At 45.9% G+C, this 15,481-nt stretch overlaps 1 protein-coding gene across 1 annotated transcript in view; it reads right to left on the reverse strand.

Moving 5' to 3' along the window:
* The window catches only part of LOC310985188 (cadherin-2-like), a 55,212-nt gene extending 53,398 nt beyond the window's left edge, over positions 1-1,814 (reverse strand). The window contains exon 1 of the mRNA XM_083970697.1: positions 1,759-1,814. Within this exon, the coding sequence (XP_083826823.1) occupies positions 1,759-1,800 (42 nt within the window). The 5' untranslated portion in view covers positions 1,801-1,814. The remainder of the gene's footprint in view (positions 1-1,758) is intronic.
* Positions 1,815-15,481: the final 13,667 nt, after the last annotated feature.

Genomic DNA, 15,481 nt, shown 5'->3' on the forward strand with positions numbered 1-15,481 from the left:
AGATGTTCCTTCAATCACGAAAAATGTCCAATTCACAACAAGTTCAAGGTGGTGGATCCACGCTGTGGAGGATCGATCTACTAAAAGACACCGAGCCGAGCTGGACCTGCTGCTCCCACGCAGGACATTTATCTGAATATGTGAATCCCCACCCGCAGGGGCTTGGCTCTGACAGGATGAACCGGTGAACGGTCCGACAATGGCATCGACTCTTCAGCACAAAGCGATATCAACTGAGTCGTAAATGAGATGCAGGAAAACCCCAACCCAACAGGGGAACTGCCCATTGGTCCGACCTCCCATTGGTTCGATCTCCCATTACTCCGACAAAATACCCACTGGTCCGACCTCCCATTAGTTCGACCTCCCGTTACTCCGACAAAATCAACCACAAGTCGGACCAATAGGAGGTCGAACCAACAGGTGGTCCCGTTAGTTCGAACTGTCATCGCTACTTTGTGACAAGCTCTTCCATTGATACGAGCATGCAGCTTTCTCTCTCTCTCTCTCTCTCTCTGTGAGAGAGAGCAAAATAACGAGAATTACTGAGAGAGAGAGAGCTCTCAGAAACACACAGAAACGCACATCACACACACACACACACACACACACACACGCGGCCCAGAAAGGAGCCAGATCATGTCAGATCGCGCACAACCATCATAAATGCTGATCAAGATGTGTAAACTGATAATCAAAGCCCTCCCTCCCAGAGTACAGAGTAAAAGCAATACACTTTTTTTTTCTCTCCCACCCTCCGCTCGAGTGTGGCTGAACCTGGCCGGCTTGAGCTCACTTCACGGGCGCGAGCCTGCTGCAGCCGCCGCTCCTGCTGACAGCAGACTGAGAGAAAAAAAAAAAAGTAAATTTCGCTTTGGTTAGGTTCAGGCAATTAAGAAAGGAGTTGGTTAAGTTTAGTAAAAACACCAGGTAGAGGCTAGACAGGCTGGAAGCATAATGAGCGTTATATGTTATTAATATGAAGTGCTTGTTTTGCACATGATCCGTTTGATCCGAGAAAGGAAAAAAGGATCAATGCGCAGCCTCTGTTTCCTTTCTGATTGCGTCCGTCTGTCTGTTCGGAGTGGGAGAGAGAGAGAGAGAACCCAATCCACCTGTCTGTATACCTGTCTGTAATGTAAGTTTGATTTGGTATGAGTGTCAAGGTTTAATTATGGACACTTATGAGCGCGCAGCAGTGCGTAAAAGTCGTGCGTAATGACAGCTCCTCGTTGGTGAAACACAATAAACTGCACCTCTTGAGATGCAGGAACAGGCGACAGCAGCAGCCTGTCATCACACACACATACACACACACACACTACATATACTACACACACACACATAGGCTACACACTGCACACAGTCACACACACCGTAACGGACTCCTCTGAATTAAATGTGAATCAGTGTTATAATAGAGGAGTCGATCCTCTTGTTTGTTTGGTGGTGAAGATCAGCAGCAGCAGCAGCAGCAGCAGCAGGGACCGGAGCAGGTCTGGGATCAGCAGCCTTTATGCCTCCACAGTGTGAACACCAGGCCAGCCTCGGACGAGAACAGCCGAGAATTTAAATGAATCGCAGATCAGGCTACACACTCGGGGTTTTTACCCGCAGTGGCTCCGCTCCCCTCTGGATGAGGACCTGTATCTGCAGCCTATCAGTCTCCGCTCGGTGCCCTGCTGCTGCTGCTGCTGCTGCTGCTGCTGCCTCCGACGGCTGAAGCTGACTCGGTGAAAAATGAGAAATATATTTTACCTGCAAAGCCGCCATTAGCATCCAAATCCCCAAAGGATGCATCTTGTTGTGTTGGTTTTTCCCATAGACTGTAAAAAGTCCTCCTTTCCTCCTTCAGAACCGACAGAGTCCGCCGCCGAGCCCCGGCGGCAAGGGCGGGCCTGGGCGAGCCGTGCCCGCCCACGGAGTCAGCTGTGCCCCCCATGGACTGGAAGCTGTTTATTTTATTTGGGTTTTGGTTTTTACCTCGGAGTGGCCAACCCTCTATTAATCCTATCTTGATTAGCGACGATGACCGCAGGTGCTCGTCCTGTAGGATCTCAACTCTCTGATGCACACAGCCCAAAGCTACTAGCCCATCATCACCGCAGCACTGACTGAATCTCTGAGGTCCTGCTCATCAAGACTGTAACAGGCCGACCCGCGGTTGTTGAAAAAAAAGACTCATATTTTCCGCGCGAACACGCGCGGCTCGAACCAGCGCGTCCACACCGGCCGGGTTGGGCCGTCCATGCTCACTTAGACCAAAAGAACAGCTAGGCAGCCCGGTCCAGACAGCAACAAAGAGGAGCAGAGAGAGACAGCAAAGTAACAGGTGTGTGTGTGTGTGTGTGTGTGTGTGTGTGTGTGTGTGTGTGTGTGTGTGTGTGTGTGTACGTACCTGCTGTAAATGATAGGCTAATAATTATCATAGAAGGCTGAAAATCTCAGGACATGTCTGCTCCAACTATTCAGCCGTGTAAAGCTAAAGCATGTGTGGGCCTTCTCCAGCTATCAAGATAGAGATGAGAATAGGGCAGAAGTGTGGAAGAAGACAGTGTGGCCTGAAAGAGCTTGTCACCGGCTGGTCCAGGCCAAAAGACTTAAAAAAAAATGAGTTTTGTTTTTGCTCTCCAGCCACAGCTCCACACTAGACCAGTTCTGAGTTCAGTTTCATACACTTCAAACATTCTTGCAATTACAATGATAGGAACCTCAGTCAGTGGGCAAATCTGCTTTTTTTTTTTTTTTTTTAAAGCAATATTGTCATTTTCCTCTATTTTTCGTCAGAGTACAACCAGAATGCCTCAAATGTGTTAAAGGGGGGATCCATAATAATCCATATTTATGGGGATTCATAATAATGAAATAAACTAATAATAATAATAAATAAACTAAACTACACTACATTAGACAGTAAATAGTTAGAAAAATTGCGCCCCCCTGAAAAAATGTAATGCCCCCCCTTTAATTTGTTTCTGCAGCCGGGTCTGATTTGTAATAGGAAAACTGCATCTGACATTAACTCTTTGACTGCCAGCCATTCTCACAGCAGCTTCCTCCAGCTTGCCAGGCATTTTCCAGCTTTTTGACTGATTTCCGTACACCCACCATATATTATGTACTGTTACTACATACACATTCAACCCATCAAAGGAAAGATTAGGGTCTCTACCTTCCAGCAAAAAAACCTGTTTGTTTCTATCTTGTTCCAGTCTTGTGAAATTGGCGGTTGAATATAGGTTAGTTTAGCCCAAAATGCCATTTTGGCACTAAAATCTTGAGAAAAGGAGGTTTTTGTGTCGGCTGTCATTTTTAGGTGAACCAGTACAATTGGCTCCTTTATATTTTGCTTTAGTGATGCCTCAGCATCTGTACAGTTGTTCTCTTGTAAACAACAACTAAATCAACACTGACAAATTACTTTTGATGACAACAGACAAAACATTTAGCTACTGACACACACTACTGCAGCCTTTTTCTTTCTTTTCTTTGAGTTACAACTTTTTCTTTCCTTTTTTTTAGTGTGTGTGCGTACGTGACGTGTGCGTGTGCATGTACGTGTGCGTGTGTGTGTGCGTGCGTGTGTGTCTGTGTGTGTGCGGGCGCGCGTGTGCGCGGATCAGTTCGACAGGTTTTTGTAGCCGAAACACGGCGCTTTAGATCAGATCAGCTTCCTCTGGTCAGCAGGCAGCGGTCTCTCTCACTCTCTGTCTCACACGCACATCTACACACACACACACATCTACACACACACAGCAGCTCTGGCTGACGCCCCCTGAACTCAGCCACAGACAGTCTCTGCTCACAACAGACACTCCCACCATCTTTAGCTCTCTCCTCGTCACGTTCGCCGGCGCCGTCCGCTCCTCATCCACACTAGATCGCGGGATTTTCAAGCTGCTATCTGAGTGATTTCTCGCAAAATCTGGCGACTTTCCAAACGCTCTTGACGACTAACGACGAGCGATCAACGGGGTTGTTGTTACTAACGTTTGTGCTTTGTATCACGGAGCTGCACGGAGCTTCGCCGAGCTGCCGAGCCGCCATGAGCCCCGCCGCCGCCCCCGAAGCTCTCACCGGCGGCCAGAGTCACGGAGCGGCGCCGCTGCAGTCAGACACCCGCACCGCTCCGTGAGGGGGGAAAAACACGCTATATTTTTTATATCTCTCAATCCAAATGTGTTTTTCTACACTTTATTTTGATGATACAAGTCTGATCTTCACAGAGGAGTAGGGCAAGACATTCAACATGGCGTTGCCATTAAAAAAACGCTAAGACGAGTTATCTCGTCTTTGGCAGACTATGCTTGGATTCGCTAAGACGAGATAACTCGTCTTTGGCAGTGAAAGAGTTAAAGGGATAGTTGTTCAAATTTCACTCATTATCTACTCAACCTCATGTCGACTAATCTCGCGTGATTTGCACTGACATCCAGTTCATGGCTCTGCCGGTGTCAGTGCAAATCGCGCAAGATTTGCCCTGAAATTTGAATTTTGGGTGAACTATCCCTTTAAAAACAGTCATCCTGTGTTTTTCAAAGATCCACTTCAATCCTTTGGCCACCCATCTGATAGGACCAGACCTACTGTGTGTCCCACAACCTTACTCAGGGCAGTTTGGAGGTTTCCACTTCATTCAGTATAAACACTGGATTGATCTCATAGATTGAGAGGCATACTGTGGAAGTTGAAGAAATTGGGTTCAGCATGGTCTCACTGCCAAATTCCAGGTGTTGTACAGTGACAGTCAATGTGTTTACATGCACAGCTAAGTTGAGCGTATGCATTATCCAGTTTCATTCAGATCAAGGTGTATACATGCAGAAGAAATCACACCCCACTCACATTATCTGGGCATTTTAGCTGGATCAGGAGAAGTCCAGATTGCATTTTTGCACTTTAGTTGTCCAGTTATAGATGGATTAAGGCCATAATTAGTTTTTTTCAAGTGTCATGTAAATGTATGACGGAGATTGGGGTGAAGTTTAATGGTGGTTTGGGTGCTGCAGTGTCCAACAAGGCTGTGCACTGTGTGGGATGCTCTGCACTCTCCTTGGAACCACTTCTTCACAAAATATGCTTGTGTTTTCGAGGTCTGTTTATATCTGCTTTTAAAGCTATGGTCTACGTTTTGAAAGAGGATGAGAAAAATTTGAAAAAAGCACCTCTCACACACCCCCGCCCCTCCCTTCTGAGCTCGTATGGCCCGCCCCTCGGGACCTCCTCGCGACACGCCTCCCCCCCCTCCCCTCACAGAGCAGAGCGGAGCAAGCAACAAGCCTGCTGCCTGCAGAAACCAAACAGGCTTTGAATGCGGAGTAAAATGTCATATTCACAGTCACAACTTCCACAATAAAACCAGAGATTACCTGTTCAACATAAACTCAGCAGTCAGCACCGCTGCTGCAGCAGCCTGACCGGGTCTCTCTGCACCGCGGCGCCACGGAGCTCCAGGCCCCGACTCTTCCTGCTCCTCTTCCCCAGACACAGGACCCTGTCCTGGGTCACCCAGCGCCAAGAGTCTCCCTGTAGCATGAGGCTGTGCTCGGCGCTAGCCCACTAATACCGGGGAGCATACGTCAGTCCGACTGCCCACAAGTCCGACGGCTCATTTCTCCGACTACCCATTCTACAGTGTTAAGGTTAGGTTTAGGGTAAGGTTAAGGGTTAGGGCTACTTAAGTCGGAGAAGTGGGAGGTCGGACTGATGACGCAAAAATAAAGAAATGTATGGTCGGAGTCGGAGAAATGGGTGGTCGGAGAAATGGGTAGTCGGACAGACGTCATGCGCCCACTAATACCGCCTCGTTACCGGCAGCTGGTGCACAGCGGCGGCGCCAGCCCCGATGCCGCCGCTGTGCACCAGCTGCCGGTGATGAGGCGGTGCCAGTTGCTGCCGTCGCCGTCCGGCGGGCGACCGCTGGTACGAGCAGCGCCGCCATTAGCAGCCGTTAGCACAGCCTCATGCTACAGGGAGACTCCTGGCGCTGGGTGACCGGCCACAGGGTGCTGTGTCTGGGGAAGAGGAGCAGGAAGACCGGGGCCTGGAGCTCCGCGGCGCCGCGGTGCAGAGAGACCGGTCAGGCTGCGGCTGGAAGCAGCTGTGTGTCAGGGAGAGGAGGAAGACCAGGAGCTCAGCAGGGCCGCGGTGTGCAGGGTGCAGCACCCCGGTCAGCTGCAGCTGGAAGCGGCTGTGTGTCGGGGAGAGGATCAGGGAGACTCGACGCGGCACCGGTACCAGTAATAAGGGCAGCAACACATTCTGTGCTTCTGTATTGTTCTTCTCTGAATCCTAGTGGGGCTTTTTTTCGGCAGACCGACCGGGGGTGGGGGGCAGCAGGCGCTGAATTGGTGGGTTCATGTGTCTGTGGCTGAGCAGCTCAGAGCGGTTACAACTACTTGTAGTTTCTAAGCGGAGGGGGTGGGGACAAGGCGGGTCGAAGAGGAGCAGGAGAGACGAGGGGATTGGATGGAGGGTACGAGCCAGTGGGAGCCGGACGGGGCGCGCGGCGCCCATTGGTCAATTTCTATGCAGGCCCACGGCTGATAGACTGAATGGATTTTTTTGGTTCTTTTTGCTATTTATATTGTGTATATCGGACCACAGGACCATAATCGCTGTATAAACGATGTTAATAATAATTACCAATGCTCCAAATCGTAGACCATAGCTTTAACAGGGTTAATCCGCCTGTGTTGATGAGAGCTTTTTTTTCTCTTCTTTTTTCTTTTTTTTATGAAAAAAAAGAAGAATGTCAACACTGCAGTCAGTGTCAGAGAAAGGTTTTCTGCTGTGTTTGCTTTGAGGGCAAACTGTAGAAACAGTGACGTCCTGGCCATCAGTGGGTGGGTTGAAGACCATGCTGTTCTCCCTGAAAGCCTGGCCTGGCAAATAAACCTTTGCACCTATGAAACACTTGTGACACTATGAAGCTTGTCTCGTTTGCTCGATCCACCATCAAGTGTTTTATTGTGAATCCAGCCAAGATGGTGAACTTACTCTGGGCTGAGTTACAATGGGTGCCACAGTCAGTTCTGTTTTTATCCCAGGCTGAGAGGGTCCAGGGCTTGGACCACCTGACCAGATTCAGGAGCAGCACCTTCTTCTGATTTCATACCAAACTTAACCTCATGCCCCACTCTCTCTCTTGTAGTCTGCTTCAGAAATAAGGGTGCTATGTTGCTTTCAGCAAGTTGTTAAAGAACATAACATTTGACTAGTTAATCAACCCACCTACTCACTCACTCAAACAGAATTTTCCTCAGCCCATACCGTCCTATCCAGCCACCAACATATCCATCTTCATGTCTGGGATGTCACTCTCTGTGGACCAAGTGCCAGTGGGAAGTGAACAACCCTCTAGCTCCGCCTCATTAAAGTCAGACTGAGGTTGGAGTTCTGCTTCCACAAGGTCACTGGGAATGTAGAGGGATTTATGGAGAGGTGTCTCTCTCTCTCTCTCTCTCTCTCAGGATGGTGAGTGTGTGTGAGTTTCTGTAAACCCCTTTCTGTCTCTTAATGTTGTGTTAAACTGCTGTGTATTCTATTTCTGTTAGCTTCTGTTGAGTCTGGGTATGTTTTGTTTGGACAGATTTCAGATGTGCTCCACTCTTTACGACCTCAGCACCTTGAGACTGACTTTTGCCCTCATCTCCCAGTAAAGAGGGACTGACCACCTACTGCAGTCCCTGTAAAAGCCCAACTTAAAGGCTGCTGGTCTGTTTTTTCATTTAGCCTCTCTGATGGCACATTAATGTAATGATGACTTAGCTTCCATCAGATGTCATCAGTGATTATGCTCAGTGCCTTTCTGCCCCTGATGCCCGATGGATGAGAGGGAAAGATGGTAGTAATAGCCTGTCCTGCCATCTATGGTGATCTCCTGGCTTTACTTCCACCTTTGTACAGTCACACCTCAGAGACACTACACCTAGTTTGGTGTTTCATTCAGTGTTTCTGCTGCAAGGTCAGGAATGAAGCTAAGCATAAATTCAAACAGGAAGCAGGGCCGGTTCTAGCCTGCTATATTAGGGTGGGCTGGTTGAAGGTGGGCAATTTATGTACATGTACAAGCCCAAAAAAAAATGAAACAAGAAAGACTTCTCACTGAAGCCAATATTAAAGCAGTCTACTCTTGTTCAAATTCGGACTGAAAAGTGGCACAATAAAATAACCTAAAAAAAAACTTGGCCTTAAATTACATAACTTAATTATAGCCTATTTTCATTTTCATATTTCATAAACCAAAGGAAGTCTTATTCAAATTCAATCTGAAAAGTGACACAAGACAAAATAACAACAAATCTTTTTTAATCCATCTAAACCCCTGAATTGAAGACTCAAACTTCAGTAGAACTACTATATGTACATCTAAAGCAACCATCACAAAATCAGAACATTCTAGAAAATCTTTATCTCTTTTTTTCATTATGTTATTTTTTTGGATATCAGCAGACTACATAGCTATTTCTTTATTTCTTTAGTCTCACAACTATACATAAAGTGCCATTTTTAACGCTGGGGCCGTGTGTTTTACTGTCGTTGCCTTGCTCAGTGTCCATTCTGCTCAGCCCTGAACCCCATTTTACATGTATGATGACATAACAATGAGGTTATATATTTTCACACCTCTCATTCTCTTTTGTTTGTCCCAGTGGGTTTATTTAAGTCAAAAGAAATTAGTTTTGAGTAATTCAAAGTTTTAGGTTTCTACAAACCGGAAGGTAAATGGAGTAAAGGTAGAACAGAGGATTATTTTTCCTCCTCCTGACTGCTATAAACAGCCCACCTGAGTTCCACCATCTCATCAGCCCAGCAGTATTTCCACCTGGGTTTCACACTCACTCTTCAGCAGATTATTTAGGTCACTTGAGTGGTGGTTGGTTGTGTTTGTTTGTTTACTTCCCTGTGACTGACTTAGAACTTCAGACTCTGCCTGTGTTCAAGGATTCTCCGTGTCTGCCTCCAGCACCACTGCCATCCTGTCTGTCCTCCAGTGACCCAGCTGAACCACTTGTCCCCCAGCCTGTAGCTCAGCAGTCTCCACTCCTGAACCTCTGCTCCACCATCCTTCACCTGCCAGCCCCACAGCCTCCTTCCACACTTATACCAAGCTAACAGTTTTGCAATAAATCCAATTTACCATTGGTCCTAGAACTTTTCTTTCATTATCACGGTACAAGCAGGAAGAAGAAGGTCAGAGGAGTGAATATAGATGGAGGAAAATTGGTCAATACGTTTTCTTCTTGTCTGCAATATCTGCTTGTCTCATCTTCTCTTTTTCTGTTGGTGGCTTTAAAATAGCTTCACTAAATGGAGCTGGAGATGTCATCTTTATATGAGTTGATGTAAATGAGAAATTGTCCAGGAAATGCAGAGTGACAGGTCAGGTGCAAGAGACAGGACATCGGAGACGGATGGGGGAGTAATAATGGTAGAAGTGATATTGTTTAGAGACGGCTCTGAGGGTGTCATGTTCCATTTTGCAGCAATGTCAGTGCAGGACTCACAACATAAATACACACCCATACACCATACAGACAGATGTGGTGATGAGGATGGGTTCTGTACATGGATTTGATTTGGTAACTGAGAGTAACTGGAATGAAATGGAAACCATTCAGAGCTGAGATCTCTGAGCAGTGGAGTCAGTGATTGTTGCTGCTGTTGAACCTTCAGGCTCCAGGATCAGAGTGTTTGTGCACAGAGGGGGGGCAGCACTGCTGTGGTCAGAGGACTAAAGAGTCCACTTTAGAATAACCATGGCGGTACATTTAAACATGCTGATGGTAATGTACCATCATCTATAATATAACTACTGTCTTAAATCTTTAGTTGGAAAATTCAAAGACCACATGTGGAGAAGAAGCAGGAGACAGGACAGGGTAGGTCAAAGGTATTATGGGTACGTTTAGAACTAGTTGGGTGCCTCCTGTTTTATATGAGTGCTTAAATGATATTAGTGGTTCCCTATACATATTATACCAGAGTCTTAGGGCCAATTCCAATTCCTATCTTAACCCTCAAGCTCAAACCTTAGTAGCCCTCAAAACCAAGTGTTAAGGGCTATTTTGTGACTTAGAAATGGGACACCCCTTAAACGCAGATACGTCTGAATCAGGGCCCACGTTGTCTCTGTAGTCCCTGAAATTAAACATTTTTTTTTATTTTTTATATTTGCACTGTTACCCGTCCACTTAACTCATTGGCTGCCAGCCATTTTCAGAGCAGAGAGCCCCATACTGCCAGCCGTTTTAGAGCATTTTGAACGATCTTATAAGACCCACAGAATATTGTGTTATTGTACAGTATGTATGTAAACACCGAAACTACCAAGAGAAAGAGTAGACTCTCTTCGTTCAATAGGAAAAAAAAGTTTGTTTCTACCTTTTTCCGTTCTTTTGTAAACAGCAGTAGAACATAGGCTGGTTTCGCCAAAAACACCAGTTTTTGACCAAAACACTGAGAAAATAAGCTTTTTGTGGAAAGAAACATGTCAAGCAGAACAGTGACTTTGACGTTGATATTTTTTGCTTTAGTGACACCTCACACATCTGAACAGTGTTCTCCTTCTATAAAACAACAAAAACAACACAGAGAAAGGACTTTTGATGGCAAAATAATAATTTATTTACAAATATCAGTAAAAATATTATAAAAAATATATAAAAACTTTTTTGTACGTTTGTAGCTGTCACATGACCTCTGCCCCATGGTCGACCACTGCTTGATCCACGACCTGTAAATTATAGAAATATATATAATTACCATAAAAATACATCTCTTATAGTTGTAGTCAAGTGTGATGTGGAGTTTTTTTTTATTAAGCTTTCCGCCGGCGATCAAAGCGATCCGCCCTTCTAGCAGTAAAAGTTAGCTCGCTAGCAAGTTAGCTCGCTAGCAAGTTAGTTTATTTTATTTTTTTTTACCATTGATGTATTATATTATTACCTTCATGTCTTTCTGGAGCGTGGGGACGAGTCTCTGCTGCTCCTGGTTGATCCGGACGGAACCGCTAATCTGACGAATCCGGGTCACCGAGCCGTCAGCTGCTGACTCTCTCACCGGCCGCTCGGCCCGGCTTGATCGCCGGTGTCCAGCGTCGGTGTCGGTCGTCGGTGTCTTTTTCAATGATCTCCGTCGTTTTCTCACGATCGCGACCCTCTTCCTCTCCGAACTACCGCGACACATACGGTACATAATGTGCCAACGTGCGGAACACATAGGCTCCGATAAGTTTCTTATATCTCTTGTCATCTCGCTTCTTCTCATAATCAATGCTGATCTCTCATCCAAAGAGGGCACTGCTGCCACCTACAGGACAGCTACACGTCTTTACACTAGTTTACAAGCCTGATATTGATGGACAAGCTCCACCAGACCATCCTCCAGCCCCTCCCGTTGAAAAACGCAATTGACGTCTATCGACGTCAATGGCAGTGAACGGTTGTAATTAGATTGACGTCTATAGACGTCAATGGCAGCCAGTGAGTTAAAGGACAATTCCAGGCAAATTCAACTCGGGGGTGTATTTTCCTAACATTTTAGGCCTAAAAGAAGGAATTTTCAGTTTAATTGCTGCTGTTTTGCGGTAGTTGTGTCTGTCCCCGCATCGCCACGGCAGAAATGAATGGGAGTGGATGCAAGTTCTGCTACTTAGGCTGTTTACATCCCTCAAAGCCACAGTTTTTTTCCACAGACAGCGTCAGATGGCTACTCAAACATGCACTGAGAAGTTTATTTACTTCAAGCAAGCCGACATGTTTGTAAAACTAGATCTAATTCAAAGTCTCCCAGAGTCTCGCGTGAGTTGCCGTGCTTGGTGTGTTCACATGCAGTGGGAAAGCTACCGTTTGTGTCATAAACACAGGAATATCAACTCTTGACTTGCTTCAAGTAAAAAAAGCTTCTCAGCGCATGTTTGAGTAGCCACCTGACACTGTCTGTGGAAGAAAATGTACACTTGAAGCAAGTCAAGAGTTGATATTCCTGTGTTTATGACACAAACGGTAGCTCCCAATGCACCTAAACACACCTAGCACGGCAACTTGGGTCTTGCGCGAGACTCCGGGAGACTTTGAATTAGATCTAGTTTTACAAACATGTCGGCTATAAACTAAGATAATACAATGGTTTTCGTAATATTTATATCTCTATTAACAAAGAAAATAGCCTACTTAAATTTGTAGTTCGCTTTCTTTGCAGCTTTTGGTTTGGTGAAAATACGCAATGCATTCTGGGTAGCCCTTGCTCCCAAGGGTGGTGTCGGAAAATCTCAATATTGAGGGCGATACAGCCCTTAAACTTGCCCCTCAACTTAATTTTTCTGAGAATTGGGACAGCACTTGCACTAGCGGGAGCGCGCATTTTTGAGATTGAGGCTTAAGATTGAGGGTTAAGCGAGGAATTGGAATTCACCCTTAGTCTGTCTCTTTCATGGTCTATCTATGGCACGGTCTTTAGCGTGTGGAAAAGTAAGCTTGCTATTTAAACAAGGTAAATGCAAATGCAAGTGATGACTGAATTTGTCTGAAACTATAGAACTAGGGTCTGTTTGTGCCAAATGTGAAGAGGTTCCATCAGGGTATTACTGAAACACTGTGTCCGTGAGAATATCGGACTGATAGATGACGGATACCCTGAAAACCATTTTGCTCCACTGACTGCTGCCAGTACAATTGTATTTAATCAGCATGATAAGACACATCATAATAAGAGATGGAGTAAAGTTATCACTTTGTTGACTCATTCACAGGTTCACATTATCACTGAGTCAAAGTATAGCATGAAGCTGCTAAATCCATGTTTATTAAAATGCTTGTTGTGTGCGATTCAAATTCCCAAATAATTAAAGACAATCTGTCTTTACACTGCTCCAATTATTATCAACAACAATAAGAAGCAGAGGAAGAACAACAACAACAATAACAATAGGAAGATGAACAACAACCAGAACAACACAAAGAACAAGAACAAGAAGAAGAAGTAGAAGAAGAAGAACAACAACAACAAAGGTGGTCTTCATGGAAAGCCACTTCAAATCAGCACCCCCAAGCGCCACCACAGACTCTGGCAACCCTAAGGCCAGGAGGCTCTCATTCTCAGGGGCCAAGCCACCAGCCTGAGCCCCGCTGGAAAGGGTTCCATTCACCAAGGAGAGCAGGTACCCCCGGTGCAGGAGCTCCCATGGCGACCCGAGGTGGAATCACCGAGAACCACGGCATGTGGGACCACAGAAGAGCCCCCAATATAAGCCGCACATGCTCCACCAGAACTCTTCGGAGAAGAGGCTGGAGAAGAGTGAAGGGAGGAAAGGCGTGAACCTGGGGCAACGGATGAGCCAGAGCATCCCAACCCATGGGGGGGATCGTCGTTCCTCACGAAGAAACAGGTCAACCTCCGCCCCGCCAAAGTGGAGCCACATCTCAGAGACCACCTGAGGATGGAGTCTCCACTCCCCCAGCTGGGGCCCTCCCCTCGACATGATGCCTGCTGTCGAGCTCAATGCCCCTGGCACATGCACGGCGGCCCATGCAGACATCTCTGCATGGGTCCGCCTGTGCAAGAGGGTCGACCAGAGCATGCAACTGGAAAAGGCTGAGGCAGGCCTTTCCAGGGTCAGTGCAACCATCAATAAAAAACAAGAAACAATTCTTGTTTTTTGCTAAACCAGACTAAAGTGCAGCTCTGATGTTTTGTTTCAGTGTAACTAGGTTAGAGTTTCTCTTCAGTTGTTTCTAAGCTGGCAGCACAGTGCTGCAGTGTTTAGCCCTCTCACTTCTCATCAAGAAGGTTCAGGGGTCCAGGGCCTTTTTGGGTGGAGTTTTCATGTTCTTCCTCTCACCAAAGACTGTTGGCTGTTGCAGTTGACTGGTGTCTCTAAATTGCTTGTACATGAATGTTAGCGTGTGAGGGTTTTTTTTTGTCTCTGTGTGTCAGCCCTGTGATAGACTGGTGTCCTGTACAGTGTACCCAACCCTTACCTATATGTCAGCTGGGGTTGGCTGCAGCCAGACCCAGCTGCAGAGACAAACTGGAGGGGGGGCATTAAATACAGGGGGCACTGATTTTTCTACATTGCATTTCTGCATTGCATATTTATGAACGCAAAACTCTTGAAACGTGCTCTGTGGCTGGCTGGATTTTCTGTTCAGGCTGCTGTACAAACATGGCGGTGCAAGATGGCGACGGTATAAGGCCACAAAAACCAAATAATTTTTACTTTATAGTTATTATACACTTATACAAATATATTCATGGATAGTATATTCAGGTTTTGCCAATAAAACTTATCAATTATTACACACTGGACCTTTAAAGTTAAATTCTGTTCTGATTACTTCTGGGAGATTCCCTCCAGGTGTTTGTGATATATTGCACTCGCAAGCATGTGAGGTCACCATGACCTTTGACCTTTGACCAACAAAATTCATCACAGTTCATCAAACAATATGCATTTGAAAATGATTCAGTTCAGGAACCTGCAACACAGAATCACAAAGTGATCATCTATGGCTGACATTATTAGGCTGTCCTTTGTATTTATTCAGTTCCCCACTCAATTTCCGTGCATCTGGATAATGTTTGATGTTTGTCCAGTATACCAGGTGGCTGTGGAGATAGAGTGAGTCGTCCACAGAGGTAGACAAAATACACAATTTCATCACTTGAGTCAAAAGTAGTCAAAAGAGACTCCTGGTCAAATATCACTTCTCATAAAGATGTTTTGCACATTTTTAGGTCAACATGTATTTGTTGTATTGTTCCACAGCACTAACTTGCTTGTAAAACTCATAGAATATAAAGGCTGAACCAGCTGTAGCACTATTCCTGGAGTTGTCATTTCAGTGGTGACTGAAACATGGGTTTACAGATGTTTGTTCACATGTGCTGCATTATTGTGTGTTCCTCACTTTGATCAGCGCTGATAGCGATGGTGATGTGACAGGCCAACCGAGGCTTAGGAACGCTGCTGCTGTCATTGTCATCATTGTGAAGACAACAGAAGACGATGGCAGGAGACACATTTACAAATGTATGAGTGTCTTTGTGGCAGTGATAGTGATAGTGTGGCATAATGGGAATTGTGAGACTTGCACAACATTTTCTCACTGATAATAGCTGAAAACAATACGGTGTGTAGCCGACTCTGACTTCCATTGAGGCAACTGTTGTTTATATCCCATCACAGACCTGCAGTCAAGGTTGAATCTGTCCATTCTGTTGCAACTCATTAGGGAAACAGAGTAATAGATCTCATGAGAAAAAGGATCATTTTTCATAGCCTTCTATACAATATTCCTCTTCCTGCTGATCACTGGATAGAACGCAGGTTTAAAGCACTTCTGCATTGGCTTCACCTCAGTCCTGGAGACTACTGCCATTCTCATACACAGGCTGAAGCTCACACACATCCTGCCCTCCGGCCTGGATTGGTGTGCACAGACCATGTCAGCTTGTGTAAACGCCCCCTGCTGAGATC

Source organism: Trachurus trachurus (genome assembly GCF_905171665.1).
Source record: "Trachurus trachurus genome assembly, chromosome: 4".
In the NCBI taxonomy this organism is placed as follows: Eukaryota; Metazoa; Chordata; class Actinopteri; order Carangiformes; family Carangidae; genus Trachurus; species Trachurus trachurus.